Genomic DNA, 15,843 nt, shown 5'->3' with positions numbered 1-15,843 from the left:
ATGGCCGTTGTCAATATATTGATTCTTCCTATCCATGAACATGGAATGTTTTTCCATTTGTTTGTGTCCTCTCTTATTTCCTTGAGCAGTGGTTTGTAGTTCTCCTTGAAGAGGTCCTTCACATCCCGTGTAAGTTGTATTCCCAGGTATTTTATTCTCTTTGTAGCAATTGTGAATGGGATTTTACTCATGATTTGGCTGTTTGTCTATTATTGGTGTATAGGAATGCTTGTGATTTTTGCACATTGATTTTGTATCTTGAGACTTTGCTGAAGTTGCTTATCAGCTTAAGGAGATTTGGGTCTGAGATGATGGGGTTTTCGAAATACAAAATCATGTCATCTGCAAACAGAGACAATTTGACTTCCTCTCTTCCTATTTGAATACCGTTTATGTTTTTCTCTTGCCTGATTGCCCTGGCCAGAACTTCCAATACTATATTGAATAGGAGTGGTGAGAGAGGGCATCCTTGTCTTGTGCCAGTTTTCAAAGGCAATGCTTCCAGCTTTTGCCCATTTATTATGATATTGGCTGTGGGTTTGTCATAAATAGCTCTTATTATTTTGAGATACGTTCCATCAATACGTAGTTTATTGAGAGTTTTTAGCATAAAGGGGTGTTGAATTTTATCAAAGACCTTTTCTGCATATATTGAGATAATCATGTGGTTTTTGTCATTGATTCTGTTTATGTGATGGATTACGTTTATTGATTTGAGTATGTTGAACCAGCCTTGCATCCCAGAGTTGAAGCTGACTTGATCGTGGTGCATAAGCTTTTTGATGTGCTGCTGGACAGTATTTTATTGAGGATTTTCACATCGATGTTCATCAGGGATATTGGCCTGAAATGTTCTTTTTTTGTCTCTGCCAGATTTTGGTATCAGGAGTATGCCAGCCTCATAAAATGAGTTAGGGAGGAGTCCCTATTTTTCTATTGTTTGGAATAGTTTCAGAAGGAATGGTACCAGCTCCTCTTTGTACCTCTGGTAGAATTCAGCTGTGAATCTGTCTGGTCCTGGGCTTTTTTTGGTTGGTAGACTATTACTGCCTCACTTTCAGAACTTGTTATTGTTCTATTCAGGGATTTGATTTCTTCCTGGTTTAGTCTTGGGAGAGTGTATGTGTCCAGGAATTTATCCATTTCTTCTAGATTTTGTAGTTTATTTGCCTAGAGGTGTTTATAGTATTTTCTGATGGTAGTTTGTATTTCTGTGGGATCAATGTTGATATCCCCTTTATTATTTTTTTATTGTGTCCGTTTGATTCTTCTCTCTTTTCTTCTTTATTAGTCTGTCTAGCAGTCTATCTATTTTGTTAATCTTTTCAAAAAACCAGCTCCTGGATTCATTGATTTTTTGAAGAGTTTTTCATGTTTGTATCTCCTTTAGTTCTGCTCTGATCTTAGTTTTATTTCTTGTCTTCTGCTGGCTTTTGAATTTGTTTGCTCTTGCTTCTCTAGTTCTTTTAATTGTGATGTTAGGGTGTCAATTTTAGATCTTTCCTGCTTTCTCCTGTGGACATTTAGTGCTATAAATTTCCCTCTAAACACTGCTTTAGCTGTGTCCCAGAGATTCTGGTACGTTGTGTCTTTGTTCTCATTGGTTCCAAAGAACTTATGTATTTCTGCCTTAATTTTGTCGTTTACCCAGTAGTCATTCAGGAGCAGATTGTCCAGTTCCCACATAGTTGTGCAGTTTTGAGGGAGTTTCTTAATCCTGAGTTCTAATTTTATTGCACTGTGGTCTGAGAGACTATTTGTTACAATTTCTATTCTTTTGCATTTGCTGAGGAACATTTTACTTCCAATTATATGGTCAATTTTAGAATAAGTCTGATGTGCTGAGAAGGATGTATATTCTGTTGATGTGGGGTGGAGAGTTCTGTAGATGTCTATTAGGTTCATTTGGTCCAGAACTGAGTTCAAGTCCTGAATATCCTTGCTAATTTTCTGTCTCATTGATCTGTCTAATATTGACAGTGAGGTCTTAAAGTCTCCTACTGTTATTGTGTGGGAGTCTCTAGGTCTCTAAGAACTTGCTTTATGAATCTGAGTGCTCCTGTATTGGGTGCCTATATATTTAGGATAGTTAGCTCTTCTTGTTGCATTGATCCCCTTACTATTATGTAATGCCCTTCTTTGTCTTTTTTGATATTTTTTGGTTGAAAGTCTGTTTTATCATAGACTAGGATTGTAACCCCTGCTATTTTTTGCTTTCCATTTGCTTGGCAAACATTCCCCCATCCCTTTATTTTGAGCCTATGTGTGTCTTTGCATGTGAGATGGATCTCCTGAATACAGCACACCAATGGGTGTCGAGACCAGCTAGGTCATGGAGACCCTAACCCAGTGGTGCTAGAGGAATTAAAGACACACATATAGAAATATAGAGTGTGGAGTGGGAAATCAGGGGGCTGACAGCCTTCAGATCTGAGAGCCCTGAACAGTTTTACCCACATATTTACTGACAGCAAGCCAGTGATAAGCATTGTTTCTATAGATTATAGATTAAAAGTATTACTTAACGGGAAACAAAGGGATGGGAGGAAACAAGGGATGGGCTCTGGCTAGTTATCTGAAGAAGGAGCGTGTCCTTAAGGCACAGATCACTCATGCTATTGTTTGTGGTTTAGGAAGGCCTTTAAGCGGTTTTCCGCCCTGGGTGGGCCAGGTGTTCCTTGCCCTCATTCTGGTAAACCCACAGTCTTCCAGCGTGGGTGTCATGGCCATCACGAGCATGTCAAGTGCTGCAGAGATTTTGTTTATGGCCAGTTTTGGAGCCAGTTTATGACCAGATTTGGGGGTTTGTTCCCAAGAGATGGGTCTTGACTCTCCAATTTGCCATTCTGTGTCTTTTAATTGGGGCATTTAGCCTGTTTACATTTAAGGTTAATATTGTTATGTGTGGATTTTATCCTGTCATTATGATGCTAGCTGGTTATTTTGCCTGTTAGTTGATGCAGTTTCTTCATAGTGTTGATGTTCTTTACAATTTGGTATGTTTTTGCAGTGGCTGGTAACAGTTTTTCCTTTCCATATTTAGTGCTTCCTTCAGGAGCTCTTGTAAGGCAGGCCTGGTGGTGACACAATCTCTCAGCATTTGCTTGTCTGTAATGGATTTTATTTCTCCTTCACTTATGAAGCTTAGTTTGCCTGGATATGAAATTTTGGGTTGAATAATCTTTTCTTTAAGAGTGTTGAATATTGGCCCCCACTCTCTTCTGGCTTGTAGGGTTTCTGCAGAGAGATCTTCTGTTAGTCTGATGGGCTCACCTTTGTGGGTAACCCGATCTGGCTGCCCTTAACATTTTTTCCTTCATTTCAACCTTCGGTGAGTCTGACAATTACGTGTCTTGGGGTTGCTCTTCTTGAGGAGTATCTTTGTGGTGCTCTTTGTATTTCCTGAATTTGAATGTTGGCCTGTCTTGCTAGGTTGGGGAAGTTCTCCTGGATAATATCCCTGTAGAGTGTTTTCCAACTTGATTCCATTCTCCTCGTCACTTTTAGATACACCAATCAAACGTAGGTTTGGTCTTTTCACATAGTCCCATATTTCTTGGAGGCTTTGTTTGTTCCTTTTCATTCTTTTTTCTCTAATCTTGTCTTCATGCTGTATTTCATTAAGTTGATCTTCAATCTCTGATATCCTTTCTTTGCTTGATTGATTTGGCTATTGATACTTGTGTATGCTTCTTGAAGTTCTCATGCTGTGGTTTTTAGCTCCATCAGGTCATTTATGTTTTTTTCTAAACTGGTTATTCTAGTTAGCAATTCGTCTAACCCTTTTTCAAGGTTCTTAGCTTCCTTGCATCTGATTACAACATGCTCCCTAGTTCAGAGGTGTTTGTTATTACCCACCTTCTGAAGCTTACTTCTGTCAGTTTATCAAACTCATTCTCTGTCCAGTTTTGTTCCCTTGCTGGTGAGGAGTTGTAATCCTTTGAAGGAGAAGAAGTGTTCTGGTTTTTGGAATTTTCAGCCTTTTTGCACTGGTTTTCCTCAACTTCATCAATTTATCTACCTTTGGTCTTTGATGTTGGTGACCTTTGGAGATGTTGGTGACCTTTGGATGGGGTTTTTGTGTGAACATCCTTTTTGTTGATGTCGATGCTACTCCTTTCTGTTTGTTAGTTTTCCTTCTAACAGGCCCTTCTGCTGCAGGTCTGCTGTTTGCAGGAGGTCCACTCGAGACCTTCTTTGCCTAGGTATTACCAGTGGAGGCTGCAGTACAGCAAAGATTGCTGCCTATTCCTTCCTCTGGAAGCTTCATCACAGAGGGCACCTGCCAGATGCCAGCCGGAGCTCTCCTGTATGAGGTGTCTGTCGACGCCTGCTGGGAAGTGTCTTTCAGTCAGGAGGCATGGAGGTCAGGGACCCACTTGAGGAGGTGGTCTTTTCCTTAGCAGAGCTTGAGCTCTGTGCTGGGAGATCCACTGCTGTCTTCAGAGCTGGCAGGCAGGAACGGTTAAGCCTGCTGAAGCTGCACCCACAGCTGCCCCTTCCCCCAGGTGCTCTGTCCCAGGGAGATGGGAATTTTATCTATAATTCCCTGCCTGGGGCTGCTGCCTTTCTTTCAGAGATACCCTTCCCAGAGAAGAGGAATCTAGATAGACACTCTGGCTATAGTGGCTTTGCAGAGCTGAGGTGGGCTCCACCCAGTTCAAACTTCCAGGCAGCTTTATTTACACTGTGAGGGGAAAACTGCCTACTCAAGCCTCAGTAATGGCAGATGCCCCTCCCCTGACCAAGCTTGAGCATCCCAGGTCGACCTCAGACAGCTGTGCTGGCAGCAAGAATTTCAAGCCAGTAGATCTTAGCTTGCTGGGCTCTGTAGGGGTGGGATCTGCTGAGCTAGACCACTTGGCTCCCTAGCTTCAGCCCCCTTTCCAGGGGAGTGAATGGTTCTGTCTCGCTGGTGTTCCAGGCACCACTGGGGTATGAAAAATAAACTCCTGCAGCTCACTCGGTGTCTGCCCAAATGGCCGCCAAGTTTTGGGCTTGAAACTCAGGGCCCTGGTGGTGTAGGTACCCAAGGGAATCTCCTGGTCTGCAGGTTGCGAAGACTGTCGGAAAAGGGTAGTGTCTGGGCTGCATTCCTCATGGCACAGTCCCTCATGTCTTCCCTTGGCTTAGGGAGGGAGTTCTCTGACCCCTTGTACTTCCCGGGTGAGGCGACACCCACCCTGCTTCAGCTCGCCCACTGTGGGCTGCATTCACTGCCTAACCAGTCCCAATGAGATGAACCAGGTACCTCAGTTGGAAATGCAGAAATCACCTGCCTTCTGCGTTGATCTCACTGGGAACTGCAGACCGGAGCTATTCCTATTCGGCCATCTCGCCAGCCACTTACAGTCTGTTTTGTTTGGTAATTGTGTCACCACTATTGCATTCTTGTGATTGCAGTATGCATGGTATATCTTTTAACATTCTATTACTTTCAACCTATTTGTATCTTTGAATTTAAAGTGCATCTCATGTAGACAATATATAGTGTAGTTGGATATAACTTTTTAAATCTAGTCTGACCATCTGCTTTTTGATTGGCTTGTTTAATCCATTAACATTTAATGTTATTATTGATATACTTGGATATACTTTGCTATTTTACTTTTTGTTTCCATATTCTTCATGTGTGTTCTTCTATTCTGCATTAATTCTGTTGAATTAAATGAATATTTTCTAATGTAGTATTTTCATTTCTTTAATTACTTTTTGCTATTTCCAGTTCTTTATTAATTTCTCTAGAGCTTGCTACATACATATTAACCTATCAGAATCAGTTTTAGATTTATACTAATTTAATTCCAGCAAGCTATAGAAATGTTACTCTTATGTACTTCTGTTTGTCTGTATTTTATGGTATCAATATTACACATATTACATCTTTAAATGTTACAAACTAAACAATACCTTGTTATTATTTTACGTAATTTTGTATCTTTCAAATAAGCTGAGAGTAGAAAGGAGAGGAAGTATATATTTATAGGTTTTGTCATATACAGCCTTCTTATTTATCATTTGTGGTTCTCTTCATTTGTTCCCTGGATTCAAGTTACCATCTGAATTTTGTTTTAGACCAATACAGCTTCTTTCACCCACCTCTTTTGTGTTATTACTGGCAAATATATATTTATGTGTTATAGGCCCAATTTATATGTTATATATAAATTCTTCTGTGAAATTGCTTTAAAATCAGTAAAAGGGAAAAGAGTAGAAGAAATGCATAGTTGTACTGTCTTTTTGATTACATAACTACCTTAATTGGTGCACTTTGTTTTTTTTGCGTGTAGATTCAGATTACTGGCTGGCATCACATTTTTTAATTCTGAATCACTTCTTTTAGAATTTATTATAAGCTAGGTATGTGGCAAATATTGCTAATTATTTCTCCTGCCAGTTTAGATCTACTCTTGAACCCTCTTAGTATTTTTACTTTTCAGCTCTTGCATTTCCATTTCATTCTTTTTTATAATTTCAGTCTTTATTTATATTCTCTATTTGATTTGATTTTATAACCATATCTTCTTCAATTTTGGTTTCCTTTAATTCTTTTAACATATTTATAATGAATTATTTGAAGTGTTTATTTTTTAAATCCCACATCTGGTGACTGTCACAGATAGTTTCTGTTGCTTCCCTTTTTCCAGTATATGTCCCGTTTCCTTACGTGTTTTACAAATTTTTGTCAGAAACTTCACATTTTAGATAATATAGTTATGTGTTTCTTAATGATGGGGATATATTCTGAGAAATGTGTCATTAGACAATTTTATTTTGTGAACGTCATAGAGTTTACTTATACAAACCTAGATGGTATAGCTTACTGCACACGTAGGCTACGTGGTATGGCCTTTTCCTCCTAGGCTACAAACCTACAGAGCATGATACTGTATTGAATACTGTATGTAGTTGTAATACTGTGGTATTTGTGTATCTAAACATATCTAAATATGATAAAGGTAGACTAAAAATAAGGTATTATCATCTATGGGACCAACATTGTATATGCCGTTTGTTGTTGACCAAAACATAATTATGCAGCACATGACTGTATATTGTAGCAACTCTGGGATGAAGTTGCTAGGTGAAGCCTCTGATGTATGTCCTTGGAAGATGCAGCTTGGGTGTACCCACAGCAGTTTTGGCAGGGCTATCTCTGACTGTCTCTTTTCCTAAACATACTCACTCAGATGATTGATCTATTGCTTTCAACAGTGCCCTAGGAAATAAATTGCTCTACTGATCCAGTTAAATTTGGATTTCTTGAAGTATTAGTTCTTTAGATCAGTGTTTGAGATATGTTCTGATCCCAGTATTGCTTCTCCTAGGTGACTCTGTGTTGCTGTCTGGCCAACTTGTAGTTTAGCTTATAACGGCAGTGAATCTATGAATCTGTTCTCAGTTGAGCTTGTCTACACTTACACGCAAGTGAAACCAGTTCCTTTGAGATTCAGAGCTTTCTGTTCTGCAGCCTGGTTCTCTTCCCTGGATAAATTCTCTGAGCGATAGCACTGAAGCTGAGGCTGGGGACAGTGGTGTGCTGCTTTCTGAGTGACACCATGCTTTAGGAGCTGAGCATTTGATGTAGGGGTAGCAGGAGTCGTAGGTATCATCAGCTTATAGTCCTGATGTGGAACCCTTACACCATGAATTGGGGTAAGGGTGATGGAGGACTCAGTATTCTCAGTGTTCCTCTACCTGATTTAGAGCCTCTGTCTCAGGAGGTAGGACTAGGTGGAAGAAGGTAGCCATCACCTCTCAGCCAGATTCACCTGCAACTTAATAACTTCAGCAACACGGAGCTGGGGCTAGGATGAGAAATGCTGACATCCTTCCTTTCCTGGGAGATAGTCTATTAACTGAAAGCTGGCTGGGGAAAGAACCCTGTGTTAGGCTGTAGAAATCTGGAATGGAGTGTCTGTCTCCTTGAGCTGAGGGGAGGGAGGAAGGGAGCAGGTCTTGATTCATATGCTTTGTTCAAATACTGTTTGATATGGTTTGGCTGTCTTCCCACCTAAATCTCATGTTTAATTGTACTCCCCAATTTGGGGGGAAGGACCTGTTGGGAGGTGATTAGATCATGGGGGCGGATTTCCTCCTTGTGCTTGTGATAGTGAGTTCTCATGAGACTTGGTTGTCTGAAAGTGTGTAGCACTTCTTTCTTCACTCTCTCTCTCTCCTGCTCCATCATGGTAAGACCTGCTTGCTTCCCCTTCGCCTTCAATCATGATTGTAAGTTTCCCGAGGCTTTCCAGCCATGCTTCCTGTACAGCCTGCAGAACTGTGAGTTAGCTAAACCTCTTTTCTTAATAAATTACCCAGTCTTAAGTAGTTCTTTATAGCAGTGTGAGAACGGACTATTACACTATTCTTACTGACATGCGATAGACTTCTTTGAATAAATGTCGCTTTATTTTTTCTATGCCCTTAGGACAATTTCCAAAGACTGTTTAATGGTTGTTTTTAAAAAAGAATTTATAGCAGCTTTGTTGGAGTTTGCAGAGCTCCTCCAGCTGTCTAGTCAGAAGTCTGTCTCCCACAGTTATTTTTTAGTAGTAGTGATTACTTTATTCAGTTTATTTCTCCTTGCACACATTATAGTATTCATATTATGAGTAATAATTTAATTTCTCCTAGAAATAGTTTTAATCCAACTCTCCAAATTCATTGACATGAAGATATTTATAGTGTTTTATGTAGTTATTTGTTTTTTCTTTATATATTAAATTTTACAATTTTTTCTGTTAATTAGTACATTTTTTGATGTTTTCTTTATGTATCATGGATTTTACTGTCCTTCTACCTAAATTATAATTATTTTTTGTATTTCTCAGGGATTCCTTCTTTGATTTTTCTTGTTCTCTTTCCCTAACTTCCTTTCTTGTGTTAACCTTGTTCTTTATGTAGACTCTTGAGTTGTACAGTTAGCTCATTTATTTTCTTTCTATTTTTTGGGTAAATCTAGTTAAGACTGTAAATTTACTTTTTATTACTATAATTGCATCCCACAATTACTGATATGTTTATCATCATTTCTAAATATTTAGTCATATTTACTATGATTTCTTTTATAGTCATTTGTTATTTAGTACTATTTTATTTGTTTAAAAATGTTTGAGGGATTTTTGTTGTTGATTTTTATTTTGATTTGTGTGTCAGAGAATGTGGTTTACATATTACAATGTTGAAGTTTTGTGTTTTGTTGACTTCTTTCAAAGCCTCCTTTTGACTATTTTTTATTTCTGGAATGCTAATTAAACATATTTATTGGCCAGGCGTGGTGGCTTATGCCTGTAATCCCAGCACTTTGGGAGGCGAGGGAGGGCAGATCACAAGGTCAGGAGTTCAAGTCCAGCCTGGCCAATAGGATGAAACCCTGTCTCTACTAAAAAGAAAAAAGTAGCCAGCTCAGTGGCAGGCGCCTGTAGTCCCCAGCTACTCGGGAGGCTTAGGCAGGAGAATTGCTTGAACCCGGGAGGTGGAGGTTGCAATGAGCCGAGATCACGCCACTGCACTCCATCCTGGGCAACAGGGCAAGAATCTGTCTCAAAACAAACAAACAAAGAAACATATTTATTAGGATTTCTTAACTTATCATTCAAAACCTTTAGCTTGTCTTTCATATACCAGAATCTTTAAATATGGTGTATTTTAGGCACTCTCATGCAATTTACCAAATGTTTCTTCAGGTGTGTTATGTCTGCCATTTGGCTTATCTATTTCACTTAAGTTATTTATTTTTTAACTTTGGTGATTTTTTTCTTTCTATTTCAATGACTATATTTTCATTCTCCAATATATTAGATCTTGCATTTTTATAATCCCCACTTGTTTTTGGTCATATCCACCTGTTTTTGTTTTATAATTTCCTGTTCTTAATTTATTCCTCTCTTTAACATTTTGAGGATTTACATTTTTACATTTTCTTAAATTTTAATAATGTACATATACTTCTTTGTATCCTTACCACCAACAAAATAGGTTTTATTGCTCTTTTAATCTATATAGTGGGTGTAAAAAACTGTATCACTTATAATTTGCATTTTTCTTGATACTGTTATCTTTGAGCATCTATTTATGTATGTTTATTTTCCCATATAAGATTTTCAGTTTATATATTTTGCCTGTTTTCCTGTTTTTGTGCACTTGTCAATTTCTAACAGTACTTTGACTATAGATCAGTGGTTCTCAAATTATGGTCTGTGAAACTCTGGGAGTCCCTGAGACACTTTCAAGGGATCAGTAAAGTGAAAACTAATTTATTATTATACTAAGACATTATTTGCTATTTCTACTGTGTTGATATTTGCACTTATGGTGGGTGAATTACTGTCACCTATTTAGTAGAAAGCAAGGCAGTGGCCTTGAACTGTGCTGGCAATTGAATAACTTCTTAGTTGAGACACTGCTGAAAACAAAAGCCAGGTTAACAAGGGAGAAAGTGGCAGAAGTTTATGCGTGTGCTGTACCTATCATGCTGGAGAGGCCTCAATTCAAAAGTATCTCTGATTGGTGGCTTAGGGGCCTTGCTTACATAATATTTTAACAAAGAGCCACAAATCCAATTTAGTGACAAAACATAGGAGAGAGCAGTTCCAGTCTTCTAAAAGATTAGAAAATGTGGGATGATAGTAAAATCTGTTCCCAGATTCCTTTGGTGCCTGCTGGTGCTTTCTCTGGACAGATTAGCAAGTGTTGTCTCCAGTAAGGAAGGATTGGTGTCCTGCCATCGGGCAAATAGAGGCTAAGGCAGAATGGTCCCCTCCATTTTCAGCGTCTTTAACCTTACAATCCTCAATATTTGGGGAAGAAATATTTTGTATTTCTTCAGTCCCCCTTTTACAGCTTTAGTTTTAGAAAGTTTTACATATTAAATTCCAAGTTGGTAGCTTTGGGGAGATTTGGATTAGAGGTTCTAACCTGGCAAAGGGTGAGAAACAGATTGAAACAAGTAGAAAGGAAGAAATTTGGATTCCATATCTTATTGAATGAGTCTCTTAGTCCTGAGGATAATAAGCTTAGTTGAACAGGTGAGCCTGATTTCAGGAGGTGGTGTTAGAGGTGAGTTTTTTTTTTTTCAAATTTGGTTTCTATATGGTATAGGCACACTGGTATTTAGTTGGAATCATTTTTATGGAAAACACAGAAAAACAAAAGTTAACATCTGGAGCACTCTGCAAACTAGTCTTTGAGTTTGGAGGGCAGTCAGCTGAGAATATTTTAGATTTTGACTCAAAACATTTCAGTTGGGATGGGCAGGGAGTGGCAATTTGATAGATTTTCCCAGATTGTCGTTTGAATCAGGTGTTCCACTGAACTTTCTGTACATACATAAGTTGTTGTAGTGATTTCTCCAAAGTTTGTATCAGGTTGTCTAGCATTAACTTGCAGGGGGCTTTAGGAAAAGCAGTTTTGATGTCTAGGGATTTCAAGTCAGATGAGTGAGTGGGAGAAATATTGGAAATTTTAGTCTGCAGAGTCATAGTCAGATATTGGAAGAAACTAAAAATTCAAGACTCAGCCTAGATAATTTAAAAAAAACCCTCAAAAACAAATGGACAAAGCTAGACTCTAATAACAGGCACACTATAGTTTTAAAATTTTTCTTGAAACATAATTTTTCTCTCTCTGGTCACCTATTTCTACCAAAGATCACAGTGAGTCCAGTTTTGTTGTTAAGTAAGTTTTAGCCTCATTATAGTTGGCTTGATTAGTTATATAAACTGTAGCAGGGCCGGGCACAGTGGCTTACACCTGTAATCCCAGCACTTTGGGAGGCCGAGGCAAGTGGATCACCTGAGGTCAGGAGTTCGAGACCAGACTAGCCAACATAGTGAAACCCCATCTCTACTAAAAATACAAAAATTAGCCGGGTATGGTGGTGCACACCTGTAATCCCAGCTACTTGGGAGGCTGAGGCGGGAGAATCACTTGAACTTGGGAGGCAGAGGCTGCAGTGAGCAGAGATTGTGCTGCTGCACCCCAGCCTGGGCAACAGAGCTAAACTCCATCTCTAAATAAATAAATAAATAAATAAACTGTAGAAAGAATAATGATTGACGTTATTATAGACTCTTTTAAAGTTGGCTTTGCTGGAACTTGTCATAAGGAAAAGACTTTTAAAATCCTCTCCAGGTTAGGAAGTCAAGCTATGGTCTCACCCTCAGATTTTACCTGTAGTACTTGAGTGAATTCTTTTCTTGAAGTCCCCAGAATATTTAGAGTATGCTGTGCCTCTCAGAAACTGATATTTTTTTACTTACCACAAGGCTAGTAACCCTGTAAAGGAACCATGTAGACAGGGTACTTGGGCAGTTTTTCCAAGGGATTAATTGGATCCCAGTTAACCTTTAGTTCCTTAAAGCAGCCTGGTCATGCCTGAAAATGTGACATCCCAATCAAAGCCTTTGTAATATGTGTTTTCAACTGTGTCTTATTATGAAAGGAAACAGATTCTTATTAATGTTATGCAAATAACTGTATTGCCGTAAATTAAAAATATTTATGGTTAGTTTCTCAATTCAGAAGAAATCAGAGAGAAAGGTAAATGTTTTGATTTTGCTTTCAAAAATATACTTTACCCAACTCCTGCAAACTATAAGTAGCTAAAAAAAAAAGCTGTCTTGACTCTGGAAAAAAAAAAGTAATCAGCAATGTTTTCAACAAAAAGTGATAAAAATAATTTTAGTCCTACATCAGTTCAGTCCCACATAATTCTTTTTCTGCTTCATGTTAGATTAGCAATTTTATGAGTCCAGTTTTTAAAACTGGAGTTACTCAAATTCTTACCCAGTCTAATTGTGTTATCTCAGTGATGTCAGAAATCTGTACTTAAGTGTATTTAAAGTCTATTCTATGAATCGTCTTGAAGATACTTTAGGATTTGCGAGAGATTTTGAAGAAAAAACAAAAGCAACAGAATAAACAGTAACACATCCAGAATGTTTATTAGGGACCAGTTCTGTAGGCACTTCTGCCTACCAACTACAACAATCTCAGACTCCCAGAAGGCAAAAAGATGTTCAGTGCATCGGTTAAGAAGACAGTTTTATCGTGAAGAAAAAGATTCCTGACTGTGTAGGGAGGTGTTTACCAGCCAAGGGCTAATCCTGCAAGCAGCCTCCCACCTGCAGCGTTAACTCTTTTAGGCACATAAGCTGATCCTGAATTGTTGCTGGTTTGTGTGTACTTCTGCTGGACACTCAGAAGAGTATACTTTTGATACAATGTTTCAGAGAATTTGGGGGATATTTTGACTTAAATTCAGACTTAATTCTATTTCAGGTAATACCTTGATATGAGTGAGATTTCTGGAGAGGAAAAGTTTTCTTTCCCTGTCCCCAGTCATACTGTGACTCAACTATAGTTCCAGCTCTGACCCCTCAGGTTCAGTTATTCTATGTGATATTTGTATATATTACATATCTTTGATATTGTAAATCATGATATATGTAATATATACATGATAAATGTGTACCTACGCTGATGGATGAATCAGTACAAAAAGCATGTTAGAATTCCTGTTCAGAAATGAAACCTATAGAGGTTTCCTCAGCAATTAGAAGCTGTCTGGTCTCTACTCCAAATACAAAGATGGACAGTAGCTAAGTATGTGTACTTAATTTTAGCTTAAATGTGTAGGTAAGAAAGTAAACAATGGCTGGGTGCACTTCAGTGTGTGCAGGAAGCTTTTCCTGAGCTTAATCCAGGAACAGGCAGGGAAGTCTCCCTTGTTTGACAGAAGTAGCAACAGAGCGCCCTGTTTTGGAAGATGAACTTTTCTGACTTTTGGTATTGTAGTGAATTTCTTTTCATTTTTATTTTTCTTGTGTCATTTCAGTGAGAATTTGGTATGGGCAAAATATATATATATATGTGTGTGTGTGTGTTCTCAGTTCCAGATGTTGTACTCAACTCAATGAAACTAATTGTGTATTTATTAGAAACATATATTTTTGAATATTGTTCATAATTATATGACTTTAATTTCTTCCAAGATAAATATTTAAACTTAGAGAAGTGTTATACCTGAGTTTGAGCAGCATAGTGTTGAGGTAAATAGAAGAGGCTCTGGGACCAGGCTCCGTAAGTTAGAATCTTAGTTTTGATAGCATAGGCATTGGACATGTGACATAATCCCTGCCTCCCTCAATTTCTTTATGACGGATAGAAAATCTTAATGAGGTTGAGAGATTCAAATGAGTCACTATCTGTAAAGTGTCTATCATAGTATTTGGTACTTAGTAACTGCAAGATAAGTGTTGGAGAACTAAAAATAAATATAATTATATCTAAAAACATGTACGAAGAATTCATACCAAATAGTGATATTTCTTAAATAGTTGCAATATGTTTGAATTATTTAAATAACCATTTTTGTGTCTTTCTCTTCTTAATTTTTTACAGCTTATCGTGAGCCTCATTATTATTATCAGTTCACAGCTCGATATCATGCAGCTCCCTGCAATAGCATTTATAATATTTCTTTTGAGAAGAAACTACTTCAGATTTTAAGCAAACTGCTTCTTGACCTTTCGTGTGAAATTTCCTTACTTAAGTCTGAATGCCATCGCGTTAAAATGCAAAGAGCTGGTTTGCAAAATGAATTGTTCTTTGCATTTTCAGGTAAGTCTATACAATTTGTTAGAAAAGCAAATGGAGAACACATAACTAATAGTTAAAAAACGTTGTTAATTACTCACAGCATTTTTATGATATAAACATAAACACCATACATCCAAATATATTTTGTTCTCTACTTTGACTTAGTGCTGTTAACCCCTCAAATAGAATTCTGCTGATTCGTATACTAATGAAAAGTTTGTTCTCTCAATAACTTACACTGTTATGATAATTTACTGTAGAGTGGAATTTAGTATAAGGAATGTCATGATATTTAGATATAATGATTTAATTTGTAAAATCATCTAATTATAAGATGGGTTAATATCATAGACCAGAGGAACCGTCCAGCTTAGTATGCTTTTCTTAATAATGTGGAGTAGAGGCCCAGTATTTTCTGGAAAACAAAGAATTCGACTTTATATTTATATCTTTATATTTATCTTTATATTTATAATGGTTTATGAATGACCACTTAGGAATACCCACGCATGTGTTTTTAAGGGGTCCGAGTGACAGTAGGGCACCCTTACCCTTTCATCTCAAATGTTATTGCTTGCTAGTTTCCTTTCTCCTTTTTTAGGGTTTTTTTTTAATCATTATTTCTCTGCTATCAGAGTTTGATTGTATTTAATCATTTCCCTGACTTTCCCTTCTCTTTCTTTTTTGGCGATCTAGGATTGAAGTTTTAGAAGCACAGTTGAGAGGCATGAAGCTTTAAGGGAAAAAAACAAGAGAAGTTCAGCCTCATTTTCTGTCTTTTATCTTCCTTACTTTTCACCTGGGGTCCCTTCTCTTCCCCTCTCTTTCCTTCTCCTCTGCCCTCCCCTCCCCTTGCTATTCCCCTTCCCTTCCCTGTCCTTCCCTCTCTCTCCTCTTCACCAGAAATACATTGAGAGTTTTTCCCCAGCCCCTGGGTCTGTTTAATAGGTAGATCAGTCCTTAGAAAACCTGAAAGTTTGGCTCTCTTCAGGTTCAGCACTTTGTGAGGCTGAGGCAGGTGGATGACTTGAGGTCAGGAGTTTGGGACCAGCCTGGCCAACATGGCGAAACCTGCCTCTACTAGAAATACAAAAATTAGCCGGGCCTGGTGGCATGGGCCTATAATCCCAGCTACTTGGGAGGCTGAGGCAGGAGAATCACTTGAACCCGGGAGGCTGAGGTTGCAGTGAGCTGAGATCGTGCCACTGCACTGCAGCCTGGCTGACAGAGTGAGAATCT

The 15,843-nt window shown here is 38.2% G+C and overlaps 1 protein-coding gene across 4 annotated transcripts in view; it reads left to right on the top strand.

Moving 5' to 3' along the window:
• The window catches only part of ZPBP (zona pellucida binding protein), a 152,543-nt gene that overhangs the window by 47,403 nt on the left and 89,297 nt on the right, over positions 1–15,843 (top strand). For all 4 annotated transcript variants that reach the window (XM_019031747.3, XM_055347008.1, XM_055347009.1 and 1 more), the window contains one exon: positions 14,407–14,625. In XM_019031747.3, the coding sequence (XP_018887292.2) occupies positions 14,407–14,625 (219 nt within the window). The remainder of the gene's footprint in view (positions 1–14,406; positions 14,626–15,843) is intronic.

Source organism: Gorilla gorilla, chromosome 6 (genome assembly GCF_029281585.2).
Source record: "Gorilla gorilla gorilla isolate KB3781 chromosome 6, NHGRI_mGorGor1-v2.1_pri, whole genome shotgun sequence".
NCBI classification, from domain to species: domain Eukaryota; kingdom Metazoa; phylum Chordata; class Mammalia; order Primates; family Hominidae; genus Gorilla; species Gorilla gorilla.
Note: the sequence above shows the minus strand (reverse complement) of the source record. Positions and strands in the feature narration are given on the sequence as shown.